The sequence below is a fragment of the Lolium perenne genome, chromosome 1 (genome assembly GCF_019359855.2).
Source record: "Lolium perenne isolate Kyuss_39 chromosome 1, Kyuss_2.0, whole genome shotgun sequence".
NCBI classification, from domain to species: Eukaryota; Viridiplantae; Streptophyta; class Magnoliopsida; order Poales; family Poaceae; genus Lolium; species Lolium perenne.
Genome location: NC_067244.2, coordinates 147,185,397 through 147,198,379, shown reverse-complemented (window position 1 = coordinate 147,198,379; position 12,983 = coordinate 147,185,397). Strand labels below are relative to the sequence as shown.

Genomic DNA, 12,983 nt, shown 5'->3' with positions numbered 1-12,983 from the left:
GCATGAGCACCGGAGGGAAGGCTCCTAGGCACGCTCTTGCTAGCAGAAACGTGGTATCTACTCTTATTGACATGGAATTCTAGCGTGCTGCTCAAGAGAACTATCCTGGTGAATGGGACCGTAAGATCCCGAACGTAAAAGTACCAAGACCAGAGTGGAATCCCAACAAGGAAACAAGGGAGAATAACCTCATGGGAAAGCTGGGAGAAGCTGCAACCAAGTTTGAGCAAGCTTACAATCTTATGATGAGTATCATTGGAGAACTTGAAGAGAACTATCATGAAGTCAAGAAGGAAGATAAATAAAGAGCTTCACAAACGTCAAGCTTGGGGGAGTTCCACCCAGTCTTTATCTTTACTAGCTATCATATTTATCTAGTCATGGTGTGTTTTGCTTTTATCATTTAGTTATAAATATATTTTAGGCTTGTGTGAGCTCATGGAGAATTATCATGTATCCTCTTGCGGTTTATCAATGAATATTAAAGTATGGTGTCATCTATGAGTCTCTTTTTTGGAGATTTATGGGTAACACTCATGCAAATGAGCGTGGCATATTTAGAGGTTTCAGTCACATCTTGCCTTGAGTGTGTTGGACAATTGTAGAATTATCTCATCAATAAGATCAAGTAAAAGAATAAGTCAATATGACATAAAGAATAATAGTTCAAAGTTGAAGATGTAGTCTTGTGGGATAAAGAGTTAGGAAGGTTAATAAAAAGAATATGAAACTATCTTGTTATGCCCTAGTATCTTTTGAACAAATTAATGATCATGGATGTTTCAATACTTATGCTCTTGAAAATTGAATGAAAGGTGGGCACCCGAGGATTTGGTTAGCCATGGAAAGTGTGAGATAAAGGTTGTGTTGAGCATAAGAACTTGACTGAAATATCCATGACTAAAGTTTGTACTAGTTACTAGTGAAGCAAGGTGGTAAACAATATCATATCTATCTTTTTATTTATCTTATTTTAACTAGGTATTCAATCGGAGTTTATCTTGTCTTTAAATTTCAGCAAAGCATCAAATAGTATAATGCTTGCAAATAAGAGCAAATGCATTTGAAAAGAGTATGATTCAATTGTCCAACATACAATGGTTATTTATGTTCAAAAGTAAGGGGTGATTGCTAGAGCTTCTACTTATGTTGCCATCATGTGTATGGGTTTTAGTTCATTAATCTTTCATTGCAGTTGAACATGATGATGATACAATGCTCGTATTTATTTATCAACCATAAGCTCATTGATGCATGTAATGATCTATTCGCTTACTTACTCAAGGACAACTAAAGGTTTAAGCTTGGGGGAGTTAATACGTGCATTTTATATCATAATTTTGAACTCATATTATCATATTAGAATGTTATTGGCAATGCTATATCATTGTGTTTGCATTTTTTAGATGATTTATGGGACTTTCATACAAAGTTCCTATGTTTGGTATTCAATTTCTGGGAGGCGGAAAACCTCCTTTTTCTTGTTTTTAATGTTTTAGGAGCTACAGGGACCCAAATGGAAAAAGGAAAATTGCACAATTGGTTTTTCATCGGGAGAACACCAGAGGGAAAAAGATCGAAGGAAGAAGAGCCACGAGGGCCAAAAGGGGGTGGACCACGCATCCAAGGAATCTGGCCGCGTGGGACCCACCATCTGGCGCCTCAGGCACTTCCTCGCCCAAAAAGTAACACCCTAATTTTCCCAAGACCATTCGATGCCGTGGCAACGGCTAAACTCTGGATTCCCTCCAAGGGGGGGTCAGATCCTGCTGCTCCAGAGCTCCGGAGAAGGGGGAAATCATCATCATCGTCATCACCTCTCATCCTTGGCGTGGGAGGAGCCCTCTCCATCATCACCATCATCGAGACCAGCACCATATCCATCATCATCTCTGCGATCCACTCCATCCCCCTCGTAGTTTCAGAGTTGCTATACCCTAGATACTTGTTTTGTGCTCCTATTCATGTTTGTGATTGATCATTTGTCTTTATTTGGAGGTGAAGTTATATTTTCAGATTGTGTTGTACCACTTATGCCACTGAATATGATCCTATTTGCACGTTGTGAGTAGTTCCCGTATGTTCATGAGGGCATAGGATGAATTGGCAATGATTTATATATAACATGTGTTGGTATTTTGTCTAGTGTTTATCTTTTTATGTGATTCTATGATGGTGTTGTGCGAACATCGACTGCACAACACTTCACCTATATGGGCTCATAGGAGAACACTGTAGTGTAATGGAGTGAGGGAGACTTGGGAGGACATGTAAACCTGAGACCGAGTCATGAAGTTTCTATTATGGGATATTATTATCGGGGACCTTAGAGTGTAATGCTATGGTGGGACTTTATGTCTTAATAACTCGTCTGCAGTCATTTACTTGGCCATAAGATCCATCATAAGGGGTTTAGTTTATTTATTTAGCTATACCTAATAATGGCTCTCGCCAAATAAGATTAAAATTTGACAAGATATTCAACGTATTATTTTAGAAATCTCTATGCCATGCAAAATCCATGCAGCCCTATGAACGTTTCCCACATATAAGACACATATCACTTGAGCTTGTCCTCTTGCCACATAAAGGATTGGGCTTTTCTCTCATTGAGAGCTTTCAACTTTCACTATCTATTTCCTGCATTTTTGTTCTCTTTGCAACTATACAACCAAAAATCCCAAAAACACTTGCATCTTTTATTGTTTTACTTATCACTCTTGCTAACCAATACCTTCAGCTCCTTATGGGTTCGACAACCTTTTCTAATTGAAAGCTACTACAATGGATCTCCTGCATTTGGGAGTCATCAATGAATGAGGGGGGTAAAGAGGGACTCACTAAGCTCATATCGATAACCACAAGGTAAAACTCTTAATAGCAATAGTCAATATGTGGCTTGCAAAAAACTAGTTGTTGTGGTTATTTAGAGATACGATGACCGAGGAATTTCTGGGAACATCCTATTACGGAGATCTCCCACACACAATATAATTAAAATTATACTTCATTTTTATTAACAAAATCCTAATGCTAGATGTGAATCCAATAATCCCTGAGAACACTTTGTCTTATTAAGATTCAACCCATTTCTTATAACGCTTTTACTACTTTATTTACTTTATTGCAACCAATTACAACCGTCCCCTAAAAATATTTTGAGATTAGAAAACAATTTAGATCTTGCAGTTATCACAGGGCCTTATAGAATTCTTGTTTTGAGGACTACCTCCCCTATTTCATTACAGGCCACTGATATATCAAGATGGGCCCATTTTTTCCCTCTACTCTCTCGATTGTGTACAAAATCTGGGCTCCTATTTTGCTTGGGCCCTAGGCCATCGCCCTTTTTGCCCTGGGCCAGAGCCGGCCTTGCGTAACCCCACGCATGCATCCATACCAATGGTGATGATTATTGTTTCCTAGGCAGCTTTCTGTCTCGTGGAAATTTTCGTATATAAACCGGCGCAATTCCCTATAAAGAAGCAGAGCTCACACCTTGCGATAAATAAACCACAACCATCGGTCCGTGCTTGTGATGGTGAATTCGGCCGTTGTATACATGGGCCAGCCCACAGTGCGGAACAGGCAGATCGACCAACCGACTCAAACACGGAGCATGTACGCGGTAGTAAATTTTGTAATTGTTTTCAACTTGTCTTGACAATATAGAGGTAAATCGGTTCAAAAAAAAGTGTTGGACCAAGAAAACAATCCTTCTTTTATTACTCCCTCTGTTCCTTTCTATAGTGCCTATAGATTTTTGTCATTTGTTTCAGAATATAAAGTTTTAGCTTAGCATTTTTTCAATTACCCCTCCCCGTTTAGCTCCCAAATCGTTCAGGTCCCAAATTTGTTATGGTAAGTTAAGAAGATATGGATTTCCCAAATTTTACGTTGATCTCCAATCGTCCAGCTAGGGGTCTTGTGTAAAAAATATTTTTGCGCTAATTTCCGTGCCAAAAATCTATAGGCACTATAGAATGGAACAGAGGGAGTATTACATAGGTATAGATGAATGACTTATATGACCCAGATGCAGCTGCTTTCACAATTAGAAGTACTATGGGAAAGACAGGCCAGGGCTTTAAGGTTACTGCAAACTGATGACGTGTTGCAATCCCTCGTAAAAAAAGATAACATGTCGCAATCTTAGGAGAGGTCCCAAGAGGGAGATGCTGCGGCCCAGTTGCATATACTTTTTTTTCCTAGCAGGAGATATAGACTCAGAATATATCTACAGTATTTGATGTGTGTTCCAAAGAGCTCCAAGATAGATAGGACAAGAAGCTGAGGTTCGTGTTGGTCTTCCGTCTACGTGCGTTAGGCCCGCTGAGGCGCGGCAAGAGCGAGGCATGCATACGTTGGAACTTGATCTTGGTCGAGTGTTTTGGGCGGTGCAAGGGCAGCCACGCGATGTGGGCAACGACGTGCGCCAGGGTGCCAGGTAGGGCAATGGTGGAAGTCGAACCGAGACAGGGATCTGTATCAGCAGCATCTCAACCCCATGGGGCACCCGGGTAAATCTGATTTTACCCGCTGTTAGGTCTTGTCTTCGGCGAATCTCGGTTGTCAGCTCGTTTTAACCACATGGTAAAAAGGGAAGCATGTGATGAGAACCCTAGCCGCCGCATGGCAAATCGCCTCGCACGCCTCCTCCAACCAATCCCCCCCCCCCCCCCCCCCCCCGCATCTTCCTCCCCCAATTCACATTCTTCCCTTCTCCTACCGCGAGAGGCGGCACCTCTCCGCCTCCCTAGCCGCCACCCTCCCTTCTCCTCCTCCCGGGTCCCATCCCCATCTCGTCGGCTGGCCTCCTCCATGGAGCTCGATGTTTTGTGGTGCTCTGCTGGCCGCCATCGACGAGATCAAGATGGAGCACGTAAAATAGTTGTAACTCCGGATCCGTTGAACTAAGAATTGTGTATGAGTACTTCAACAAAAGACATGTAAATTATCTAACCAAAGCAACAAGAATCAGCTCAACCGAAGTTTGAATAAGAAGATATAATCGAAACAGTAATGACTGACAAACATTTACAAGAATCAATCTAAAACCAATGTCAAGAAATAGCAACAAAGGTGAATAAATCGCAACACATACTTCCCTTGATCTCGTGAGAAACCTCCAACAAATTGTTAGAAAGATCTAGCATGAAGATCCAAGAAGAAACAGATATAACACCACCACTGAAGCACCTTACTGAAACAAGGTCGGTCGATTAAAGAAGATGCGATCATGCATCAAGAATTCTCCAAGTATAGCTCTAGGTTAAAACACCAAGTTCCCTCACATTCACCTGCAAAACCTATCCCGGACCCCTATATTTATAGAAGCAAATTCGTGACCCTAAACTAGGTCTTAATCCAATAAGGATACTGTAATGATCCTTGTTCGTATATGATCTCAGATTAAGATGATCGTAAAATTTGTTCATCTCGACAATGTATGCAACTTTCATGTTGGTTGTTTTTTCACCTGAAGTAATCTTGAGGAGTGAAGACAGATTTGGTTTTGTTTTAATCATCCCTAAACCTATCTAGGACTTGTCCTACCTAGCAGCATTTTATCTCACATCATCCTTGAGCTTGGCTAGGACTTGTTCTAGGTAGCTTCAGGTCCATGCAAGATTACACCATCAACTCTCCTTGTGATGCCTTCAAACCTCGACCATCATGTAGGAACTCCAATACCATGCGTACACATTCGATACAAAGTATGTACGACAAACATGAGCTCTCCCAGATCATCACAGTGTTCACTTGCATTGTTCATTCACGAACGTGTCGCCCGACCTTGATCCATCGATCTCAGCTTCTCCTAAGCTTCGTCCCTCGATCTCGTCATCAACCATGTGCCTCAATCTTCGGCAAACACCTGAAAGTGAACACAAGAAATAACCAGTATGAACGCAAATCCACGACTTACTCAGGTAAGTTCAAAACAACTCACACCACATTTTCACGTAAATTCCCACGTTATCCAAAATATCCACGTCGATCTTTCACTTAAGTGTTGGTTCAATAATGACTGTCAGGTTCCGTTAACGATAATATAAGATAGTCAAAAGCAAATAACGTTGATAAAAAGGAGGGCCCATAGGACCAACGTCCAGGAGCTTTTCCAGTACGTGACCTCTTCCTACGCATCCCGATCGGGGGCACTAAAACCAACTCAATGGTTTGGTCCCCAGTTGTACCGCGCCATATAAAAGGGTGAGAAGCCCGTAGACGATCGATCAGTTCACGATCTGCCAAAGTTGCTCCCCATATTCCCTCATCTCCACCAATCGGGAGAGGGCAGTGCCGTCCACGACCTCGCTGCTTCACGCCTGCAACAAGCAGGCGACGATGGCAACTCCAGCACCTCGTAATGTTCATCTCAATCCTCTCGGACTTTATGTGATATTTTTTCTGCGAAAGATTATGTGAGTTATGTGTTCTAGCCGCTGACATGCATGATCTTGTGCTGTCTTGATGTTTTAGACCTATGATTTCACATTCATATTGTAGCGCAAACTGGATTTATAATTTTATTTTGAAAAGTTCAAAAATGTCACAATTTCTTTTGAGAACTTCAAGATATTACAAAAATTTCCAAACTAGTTACCGTGCATTGTTAGATGATTACATGCGGGCCTCAATCAGGGGTGGACCCAGGTGTAGCTCAGTGGGGGCATGCGCCCCCACTTAAAATGTTGAATTCCTCTAGTTTTTATTCATATTTGACTAAAATTTCTTCAGATTTTGTAAATTCGTACAAGAAATGCCTCCGCTCATTTGATTTGCCGCCACTCATATATTTTTCTGGGTCGGCCACTGGCCTCAATCATTATATGTGTTGTTAATCAGCTTAATGTGATATTTAGACATGTACTACATGAATAGTCCTTGTGGAAAAAACATACTCCCTCCGTCTAGAAATAATGTCTAAGGTTTGTCTAAATGTGGATGTATCTAAACACTAATAACGTCTAGATACATCCAGATTTAGAAAAATCAGGTAGTATAAACGAGTAGTTTATGCACCCGGTGGTTTATGCAATTTCCCTGGATATTTCTTGTGGAACTCGTCCACGTGGCACCCAACTCAGAAACACACCGAGAACGCACTTGCGCGCCACCACTTGCACATGAGGCCATGAAGATAAGGCTAAATCGCCAGAGACCGAGAGGGGAGCAGCTGGTCGCCCCTTACCAATCCACCGGCGGCGAGCATGGCCGCCTTGCTCCACCAAGCGGCTCTCCAGCCACCTCACCCCACCCCACACCCCCATCATCCATGGATGCACTGCTCCCCCGCCACGTCCATGCTCTCACCACCTCACGCAGCGCCCTCCAAACGACAACCAGCCCCATCCCGGCGACTACGCGCAGCCGGCAACGGGAACGGCAGCGGCGTCGACACACCAGCCGCGGACAGCGCAAGCACGAACGCGCCGCCCAGCTTGAAGAAGACGAGCCGCAAAGAGAAGCTGCGGCAGCAGCAGCGGCTACGGGAGCGGGAGGAGCAGCAGCAGCTCCTCCTGAAGGAGTCGCTCGTCGAGGCCGCCCGCGAGGTGGACGGCGGCGGCGGCGGCAATGACGACGACGAGATACCGCAGGTGGTGTTCGACCGCATCCTCAAGCGGATCCTGTTCACGGTGGGCATCCCCATGGCGTCGGGCGTCGCCCTCCTCAACATCTACGACGCGCTCAAGCGCGGGGGCGGGGTGGAGGTGCCGTCGTGGGTGCAGCTGCTCACCATCCTCCTCTCCTTCGGCACGTCGGCGGGAGGGATCGCCTACGGCACGCTGTCGACGAGCTGGGACCCGGATAAGGAAGGCTCGCTGCTCGGCATCGACGAGCTCCAGACCAACTGGCCCGAGCTATGGAAGGAAGATGACAAAAAGGATGAGGAATAACTGATTACTGCGACTTGAATGCTACAGACTGAATCTTTTGCGAGTGTGTAATGTAATTCTTCACAAGTTCAGGGTGTGAAATACTAGGCTAGATTCTCCACTGGAAATAGCACGCGTGCCGTTCACACTGGATACTCATACATGACTACAGCACCAAAACTATGAAACAATTCACAGTGGCTCTGCAAGATGTCTGGAACAGAATGGCCAAAAGTGATCATTTGGCAAGAGAATAGAGTAAACTTGGACAAACCCAGACCAGCCAGAATACAACACAGAGTCAGTTGTTTTAATTGTCCTATAAGGCAGGTGGATCATTGATCAATCGAGCCACCTGGTGACGCCATCTTCTTCGCTCACGGCTGCGAGGATTTCAATGTAGACCTCCAATACAGCCTGCAGACAGTTTAAACCATCAGGAAACTACAAAACACAACCGTTCATGTTCCTAGAAGTCAATGAAAGTGGAACATCCTGGTCCAGAACATGAATGGACACTCTCTTTTTTGTGATAAATAAAAGTGGAGAACAGTACTATCAATATTTGATGTGGATCTTAATTCTGAAATTTTTGCACATACCGAACAAGATCCACATCAAATATTGATAGTACTGTTCTCCAGAACATGAATGTGCAAAAAATGGTGATAAATAAGTGGCCATACCGAAGAATTTCTGTGGTTGACCAGTCTGCAACATTCCAGCAAAGATCCTTCTAGCGTCCAGCTCTCCCAAACATCAAAAGCATGATTGGCAAAAACAAGCTCCGACTTCTTATTAACCTGAAGACAAGTTAAAAGACAGTTAAACGTAGTAAATCAGCAATCCAGATGAATCTTTTCACTTCAAACAACGAAAATTATACAGGGATTGTGAAATGTATGAACAAATCGGTAATTCTGTTTACAAACTCCTAAAACCTCCAGCAACGGAGTCGAACATGGAATGAGCATTTCAAAACCATTAAAAATAAATTGAATGACGTGAGCTGAGTTTAGATGTTAGATTTCATCTATTGTAAAAGTTTATGCACAGAAGTACGCCAAGTATAATCTTTAATTTCAGTACTACTATATGCAGCTCTCACAAAAATCCCCAGGGAGTGAGAGCACTAACTGAACAGGGTATTATTACCTGCAATAGTTTGCCCGCAGCAACGAAAGATCGGAGTCCCATCGTATCCTGCAAAGTGCAAGTCTGACCATAAATACATGTATTTGTATTTGTACAACATCCAAGCAAACTACCTGACATGTTAATTAACAGCAAAGCAAAGAAAAAGGGAAAACTAAGTGCCACCTTATTTTTAAATGTGATTAGGAACTGAGCAGCAGGATCTCTCTTTGTAGCATTTGACACAACATCAAGATACCAGCCACCACCAGCAACTCTTTCTCTTGAAACATGGAAACCCGAATTATCTCTTGTCCTTAGGGCAACAACAAAGCCATCTTTGAGCCTCTCGGGAGGCTTTCTACCAAGCCCTCCAGATAACTTGTGTTCAGAAATTATTTCCATTGGAGATTCAGCAGAAGACCTGAGCTTATTTTTGGAGTCCTCAGGGGAAGCAAATCGTGAACTGGAACTTAACACCTGATCCCTACCACTCATTATGGTATCATCCTCTCTACGTGAAGAATAATTACTTCCACTCTCCACAGTTGATAACTCATCCATCTTCTGTTGCGATCTGCGCCGTGCAGGTCTCTTTTTCCCTTTCTTCCCAGATCGGCTGCGTCTCCCTTCTGATCTGGAGCCAATATTTTGGGACGACGCTGAAGCTTCAGGGACTTCTGGCTTGTAGATAGCTCTTCTCTTGTCACACTCTAGAGTCAGTTGGCTTTCATCTGTCTGCTGTTCGTGTTCATTTGCCTGTTTATATAGCTGATCATCTTCACAACCAACTTCACTTAATGCTTCATCGTCATCAGAAATAGCATTGTTTGGAACAATGCCATCAAAGAAAAAGGACTGTAATATTGCGATTGCTTTCTCTCTAATTTCCATCCACACTTCTTCACTGTAGTCTGCACTTCGAGGAAGAATTAACACATTTGGCATCTCATGTACCTATTAATGACCAATAAAAACATGTTTAGTTCCTAATCATCCATTTAATTTGTGGTAGAACATGCTCTTCTGGATATAATCATGATGCTAAAGTACATAGTACAGCAGTCATAGTACATGCGTAGAGCAACCAAACTAAAGAGGGCATCAGCTGTGTATCTTTTGGAATTAACAGGCAGATCAACTGGCTGACCATATAGTCTGTACCACTGTGAAGTAGAAAACATCAATTGCATTATTTTCCCTAACCTCACTGAGGAATGTAATTACGTTAACAAGGAGCACCTTCTGCAATTGGTGAACTAGAAACTGTAACAGTGTCACGATAGAACAACTCAACTTTTCCTATGTAAAGAAATTGAATCTCAAAAAAGGCGCACTGGGAAGAACCGATCAATCTATACTTCTATAGGATGACATTGTTTTATGTACTCCTCCGGCCCTAAATACTTGTCCTTTGAACAAAATCGATTGTAGCCAGATGTAAGTTCCATACCCATGCTTCCATCCATTGTGGACCTTCAGCACCATCCAATGCGCATCCGGCTATAGTGCCATCGAGCAAGAGTTGTTTCAGTGCACAGTCATCTATCAGCTGGCAGCTACTGGTATTGACAATGAAAGCTCCTGCAAGACTCAAAAGATTTTCAATCAGAGAGTGATCTACTATGAACTAAGAAAACAGGTAAGCATGTGAAAGCCAAAATAGAGAGCGAAACGGGAAAATGGAAATGAGAAAGAAACTATTTTACCAGGTTTTATGTGCTGCAGGCGCTCAGCACTAAGTATGTTTGTTGTATCATTTGTTAACGTACAGTGGAGTGAAACAAGGTCGCTTGCTGCCAATAAATCATTCAGAGTATCCATTCTTCTGGCAGCAGAAGGAAATACAATAGAAGGCCTCCTTGTTTTGCCAGCACCCTTCACAAAATGTTGAACATTACATACTTGTATTGTTTACAGTTTGTTCTATGGTAAAGAAACATAATCATAGCTAATAAATTTCTTGGGTGAGTACCAACTTGGGCAAATACAACAATATCTGAATAGAAAGTTTATAATTTAACCATTAAATTAAGAGCACACCAATTTAAAGTGATCATTTAAGACCATAAACTACTCGCCAGTCGGCTTGTTGTGAATTTTTAAAAAATGAGTTTTTAGATCTCAATACTAGGGGATCAGATCACTCATCTTGAAAGGGCATACAGTGTATCAAAGAATTTCAGACTGTCTGATCATCTTTACTGAATCTTATACCGAAAAGTCACTGGCCAACAAATACATGCAAATGATTTAGCTTTAGTACAAAAAGATGGGACAGTATCCTGGCAAGATGCTCACAAGTCATAACTAGCAGGAGGCTAGAACGGATGCCAAAGAAACTGATTACATATATTACGAAACAAATGTAGCATATTTTCGGACAATCAGCTACTATCGACTCTTGAGAATCAACTAAACTAGCAACGCGCAAGACACACAGTTGAACCCTAGAATTAGAAAACTAACAGCAGAAGTGCAAGTTCAAAGAGCAATTTAGAAGTAAGCGGCTAGCAGATCACAGGTTATAAGGGCACAGATAGCGGATCCGGCACCTCGTAGAGCGGATCGAAGTAGAGCACGCTCATGCGGAAGGCGAGGCTGCGTGTGGCGAGGCACCGCGCGGCGGCGTTGACGCCGACGATGCCGAGTACGAGCCCACGGCAGCGCCGCATGCCGCGGCACAGCGGCTGGACGGAGCCGAGCCACGCGGCGGACGGCGCGGAGGAGGACGCGTGCCCGGAAAGCAGGTGGGTGCGGCGGAGGAGGCCGAGGAAGAGCGCCATGACCGTGTCAGCGATCTCCTCGGCGCGGTTGGCGTCGACGTGGACGAGACGGAGGCCGAGCTCAGCGGCCGCGGCGGCGTCCGCTGCGCGGTCGGGCGATCCCAGGCACAGCAGCAGCTGCCATGGCCGGAGCCGGCGCTGCGCGGCGCGCGGGAGGAAGGCGAGCGAGGTGAGGAGCACGACCGCGGCGGACTCCACGTGGCCCGAGGAGAGCGCGGAGAGCGGCGCGTGCTCCACGGCCGCCGCGCCAGCCAGCGCGTCCCGCTCCACCGACGGGTCCTCGAGGCAGTTGAGCGTCACCACCAGCGGCTGCCCGCCGGCGGCGGCGGCGGCGGTCGCCGGCATGGGGTGGGCCGGGCCGCGCAGCATGTTTGGGCCGCTCGGCTGCAGAGTGTCTCGCGTCTCGGATCAGAAAGTAGAGAAGAGGACAGTAGCCAAACCACTGACCAAACTCACTACACAGTACACACTGGGGCGTTTTGGACGGTTTTGCCCAAGAACTAGGAAAAGAGGTGCTTCATGTCAAAAAAAAAAAAAGAGGAAAAGACGTGCTTAATTACTGATGTATCCTCCGTTCCTATTTAATTGACGTGGGGAAGAGAAGGCTAATGAACAAATAACACATTGATAGAAGTCAATTAAATCCGGACAGAGGTAGTACATTTTAGTCCCACATCTTGCAACCCGGATGCAAATTAGTCCCACCTATTGCAAAACGAACAAAATTAGTCCCATAACTTGTATCCCACGTAGTATAGTATCAATCGATTAAATTTGAGTGAATTTGCGATCGCGCGTCTGCAAAAAGGTCCAGTAACAGCCTAGGTTCTTTTGTGGATCCTCCCACTCGTTGGTCAAAATCGATTCAGTTGCAGGTGACAGGAGGGGGGAAAGGGATAGCAGTGACGCGGCGGCCGCTTAGGGGAACCCTAAGAGAGAAGGGCGATGCGGTGGCGACAACGTGATGGCGAAGCAGGGAGAAGGGTCCATGGAGAGCACCGGGTGTTCCCCTGAAGTCGCTCGTCGAGGCCCGTGGTGGAGGGACAGGCTCGTGGCCCCGCTTCTGCTCGTGATGGAGGGTGGTTGTTTCTCCAGCAGGAGGAGGCGGCGCAGGAGCGGAATCATAAGTTATATGATAAGGTGATGCTCCTCCACTACATTCTCGCGTCGGAGGATGATA

General features: G+C 44.5%; 2 protein-coding genes across 2 annotated transcripts; one reads left to right on the top strand and one right to left on the bottom strand.

The window, feature by feature from the left end:
• The first annotated feature begins 7,147 nt into the window (after positions 1 to 7,147).
• LOC127307147 (uncharacterized) lies at positions 7,148 to 8,011 on the top strand. The gene has a single exon (XM_051337853.2). It carries the CDS (start codon positions 7,218 to 7,220, stop codon positions 7,902 to 7,904), a length of 687 nt encoding a protein of 228 aa, XP_051193813.1. The 5' UTR covers positions 7,148 to 7,217; the 3' UTR covers positions 7,905 to 8,011.
• Positions 7,895 to 12,242, bottom strand: LOC127307140 (C-terminal binding protein AN). Its single transcript, XM_051337846.2, has 7 exons — positions 11,573 to 12,242; positions 10,727 to 10,895; positions 10,471 to 10,601; positions 9,204 to 9,974; positions 9,039 to 9,086; positions 8,570 to 8,686; positions 7,895 to 8,300 (listed from the first exon to the last, which is right to left on the bottom strand). Exons 1-7 carry the CDS (start codon positions 12,170 to 12,172, stop codon positions 8,226 to 8,228), a joined length of 1,911 nt encoding a protein of 636 aa, XP_051193806.1. The 5' UTR covers positions 12,173 to 12,242; the 3' UTR covers positions 7,895 to 8,225.
• Between the last annotated feature and the right edge of the window lie 741 nt (positions 12,243 to 12,983).